Raw genomic sequence first — 4,348 nt, forward strand, 5'->3', positions numbered from 1 at the left:
CAAGTTGTACTATACTGCATCTCTTGTTCACATTATGGTAATATATTCTTTCTGCTTTTAAGCCCAGCCTAACTCTTTTGTGTGTGTGTGTGTGTATATGTGTGTGTGTGTGTGTGTGTGTGTGTGTGTGTGTGTGTGTGTGTGTGTGTGTTTTGCAGGTTCTCCAGCTGGGTTCAGATATCTTGCCTCAGTACAAACAGGAAACCCCAAAGACACCACCACACATCATTCTCCACTACTGCCTTTTCAAGACCACGTGGGACTGGGTTATCCTCATCCTGACATTCTACACTGCTATCATGGTGCCCTACAATGTCTCGTTTAAGACCAAGCAGAACAATGTCACCTGGCTGGTGGTGGACAGCATTGTGGATGTCATCTTCCTCGTGGACATTGTCCTCAATTTCCACACTACGTTTGTTGGTCCAGCTGGAGAGGTTATCTCTGATCCCAAACTAATTCGCATGAACTATGTCAAAACCTGGTTTGTCATCGACCTCTTGTCCTGCTTGCCTTATGATGTTATCAACGCTTTTGAGAATGTGGATGAGGTTTGTGGGGATTTTTATTATAATTTATTTAAGATGAATGCTATGTTTTTACATCCTCTTTGTTCAGTCATGAGGTTGCAGTCATGATTGAACACTGGGTTCCTGTCACAGACCAGATTTAAAACTAATCAGTGTGTAGTACCTAAGATGAGCAGACTTAATAAACTGTTCAGTGCAACTGAGTCTCTTGGAATTTGGGGATATTTTAGGGACATATGTTGATGATGTTTTAGATTGAAAATAACTACTGTGTTTAATTATCAATGAATCTATTATTCAGCTCCATTCAAATCCAAAGGCATTTGGTTGATTAAGACTTTCCATAATCATAACAGTATTAAATGATTATAAGTGATTTGTAACCTTTAGCAATTCAAATCACATTTGTTGAGAATGAGCTCTTGTTATGCAAATCTTTGAAACCAAAAAAATATAATTGGCTGATTTATGTCATGTTTGGGTTTGACCAGCAAATAGAACTCTTTAGAATTTGAATATTTTTTGGGTTAAGACTGGAAGTATTTAGCCTAGTCTAATTTTTGATTGAGGGAGAAACTGGAGTTTCTAGAGAAGACACGAGAAAGCACAGTGTATACAAAGCAAGATGTAATGTATTATCTTTATAACAAGTTTCCTATGTTATGCACAGGCCCTTAAACTTCAGCTTGTAGAATCAAAGCTCAAACATAGAGGTGGAAGTGTGATGATTTGGGTGTCCCTTGACTAAAAGAGATATGACAGAATTTTGCTGAGAAAACGCCTATGGGAGCAGCTATATTTAGACTTTTCGTAGAACAGAGTGCCGGCTTCCAACTCATATTCTTTTATTTGTGTTTTCTTTCAGCATTAATGTGAGAGTGCAGCTACAATGGATTTTTCATCTCAGAGACTCACTTTATTTTTTACTTCATGTGTTTTTAAGTCTTTGCAAACTGGCCTGAATTTTAATTTACTCAAGCAGTTCGCTACGAACCCAATTCCACAGAGGACTTGGGCTTATTTAATGCATAGTAACTTCTCAACAGAAAATATACATATAAAATGTAACAGTTTTAAACTTCCAGTTTAACATAGGCTTACACACAGCTAACAAGTTGGTTACTCTTTTGAGACCTGCATATATGTGTCTTTCAGAAAGGCATCAATTTTAAATACTATAGTTTAAATAATCTTTGGTAGTGAGGAACTAGTTTCTGTAATGCATCAAATTTCTGTGTGTCTATTTTTGATTTTTTGATAGCCAACTCTTCCTACACAGTCAGGAGTTGCGCATCCGAACTTGGCACATAAGTCCATTATAGGCCCTTGAAGACTCTGAAGACCATGTCACATATTATCTTGTCATTGTCCTTCATAAACTGTTCATGATGAGTCTGAGTATGCAGAGGGTCCCGCTGCTGTGGAAGACATCATGCCTCATTCCTGTCATTGCGTTGTTGACAATTGACAGGCAAGCGGGCTAACAGTTCCAAGGAATTCCCATCCTTACTTCTTATTCCCTTAGGTGGATTGGGCATGCAACCTTTTTCCTGCTCAGAACCATGGCCCCTATATTGGAGGAGTTAATTCTAATTCTTCACACGACATTGTAGAGGCATGTCAACCAAGGCAGCCCTACATCATCCAGGGCCATCTGGAAGTCAGGGTCTATTGCATCCACCCCAGGGGCCCTGCCACCAAGGAGTTAACAGCCTCAGTAACTTCGGCCCCACTGATAGGGAAGTCATCCCTGTCATTCCCACCGATATGGAAAAGAAATAGTAAAAACTTACATGATTTACTCATGAAAGTGGCCACTTTCTCATTACTTTCATATATTGTTTTAGTAATTATCCAAAACATACAAGTTTCATTATATAATTTTTCACTCTTATATGCTTTTCATACAAGTTTCACACAAGACAGATACAAACTTTATAAGATTTATATATATCTTTTCCATATGGGCAAACTTACCGTCTGAAATTTTAGTTCCGCACATCAAATAATTTTCAAGATAATTTAGTTAAATCTGTGTATATTTGTCATTTTCTAAACCTGGATCACTTGAATCTCAAATCATCAGGTTTTTGGGGATGAATCTTCTAAAGGTGGGTTGGTTCCAAAGTGTGGGTAATCTTGACAGAGATAAAAGACAAACATAGAAAAGGCTGAAGGAACAGAATAGGAGCACACAGCTGGATTAACCTAAGGATATAAAAAACAGAAATTCAAAACTATAGACTTGAAATAACAATATCAAAGGAAATTTTACCAGGTGTAGAGAAACATAGAAATATAAACATTAGGAAATGGCTGACAGCTCAATTCCAACAATACATAATCCTCTTTCAAATAAATAAAACTCTAGAAAGAACCAAAACCCCCAAAACTCATAACATAGACAGCCCCAACAGCAAGTGTGCCAGAAGTGTAAAAGGATCAAAAAGCTATTATCCTATAAGGATCACCTTAGCCTTCATTCACATCCACTCAAAGTCATCCACTGAGCATAAATATTTACTATATTGAAGAAGAAAGATGTGTAAAAGTATTGTGAGCTTACTTGGGAAAAGTGACGAGACAGAAATCTCAAATATGAACAGGAATTCAAAAATACTGATGTATCACCCTGTTTCAGAAAATCATTTCTTCTGTTGACATTTGGGCATTTATTGAAGAGGAACAATGCACAGAACTCTATAAGCCTCAGCCTTAGGTAAGGTAAATAAAAAAAAAAAATGGCAGTGGTGCCACTATCGAAACTTTGGGGCATTACTGGAGATTGACAATTCATCTCTTCTTCCACAACATCGCAGGATAAAATACTGTCCTTACTCAAGAGTACACTTTAGCTAACTTTCAGAAGAGTTGATTCTGTTAATCTGGACATAGTACTTTCAGTGTTTCCTTACTTATCCAAGCGACTTCTTCGGTTTTAGCTGAATGCAAGTTTCCCCAACCTTATAGAGAGTACATTTGTATGATTACTGAAACTAGCACCACTGACGAACGATGGGCTGTGAGGTCAGTTTCTTGATTATCAATATGCACATTGTCATGATTATTAATCAACAACCACTGATCATGACATGCCGTGAGTACCATTCACAGAGAGTTGGAGAATGGCTGCAATCTCAGCATTGCAATATAGTAAAAGATGTAACGTCCTCAATTCAGAGATAGTCTTTCCCCACTTCACGTAAATGGCCTCCTTGACTCCTTGCTCAAACTACTGTTCCTCTCTGTCCAGGATGCGTGTATCCTCATCTTGGAGTATACATGCATATGCATAAAGTTCCCCTCTCCCCCCTGTGGATGGTCTTTATCCTTCAAGCTCGGGTCCTCTGCAAGAGGCCTGGGAGCTTTAGGGTGCTGCACAGTGTCTTTGCTGTTCTTAGGACTGAGCTGCTCTGGACAGATCTCGGATGTTGTTCCTGGGATCTGCTGGAGCCACTCACGTAACATGGGAGTCACTGCACCGAGTGCTCCGATTATCACTGGGACCACTGTTACCTTCACCCTCCATATCTTCTCAAGCTCTTCTCTGAGTCATTGGAACTTCTCCAACTTCCTTTTTCCTGATGTTGCTGTCATTCGGTTTCGCTACATCTATCACAGGGGTCGGCGTGCGGCTCTTTAGTCGTTATAGTGCGGCTCCTCGTGGTTTGGGAAAATAAATTAGAAGTATTTAGCTGAAGTGTATTTTATTTATGTTAGTTCTTTTTTACCTTGTAGTTCTAAATTGGAAGTTTATTGTGATATTGAAATATAAAAATAAAATTATATTTTATTATTTTTTCATCACTCAAAATAAG

General features: G+C 38.4%; 1 protein-coding gene across 1 annotated transcript in view; it reads left to right on the forward strand.

Moving 5' to 3' along the window:
• Nucleotides 1-4,348, forward strand: part of LOC102210375 (potassium voltage-gated channel subfamily H member 1-like) — a 110,264-nt gene that overhangs the window by 26,941 nt on the left and 78,975 nt on the right. Inside the window, exon 5 of the mRNA XM_005747141.1 lies at nt 159-551. Within this exon, the coding sequence (XP_005747198.1) occupies nt 159-551 (393 nt within the window). The remainder of the gene's footprint in view (nt 1-158; nt 552-4,348) is intronic.

The sequence above is a fragment of the Pundamilia nyererei genome, unplaced genomic scaffold, assembly GCF_000239375.1.
Source record: "Pundamilia nyererei isolate P.nyererei 1_Seehausen unplaced genomic scaffold, PunNye1.0 scaffold00189, whole genome shotgun sequence".
Classification (NCBI taxonomy): domain Eukaryota; kingdom Metazoa; phylum Chordata; class Actinopteri; order Cichliformes; family Cichlidae; genus Pundamilia; species Pundamilia nyererei.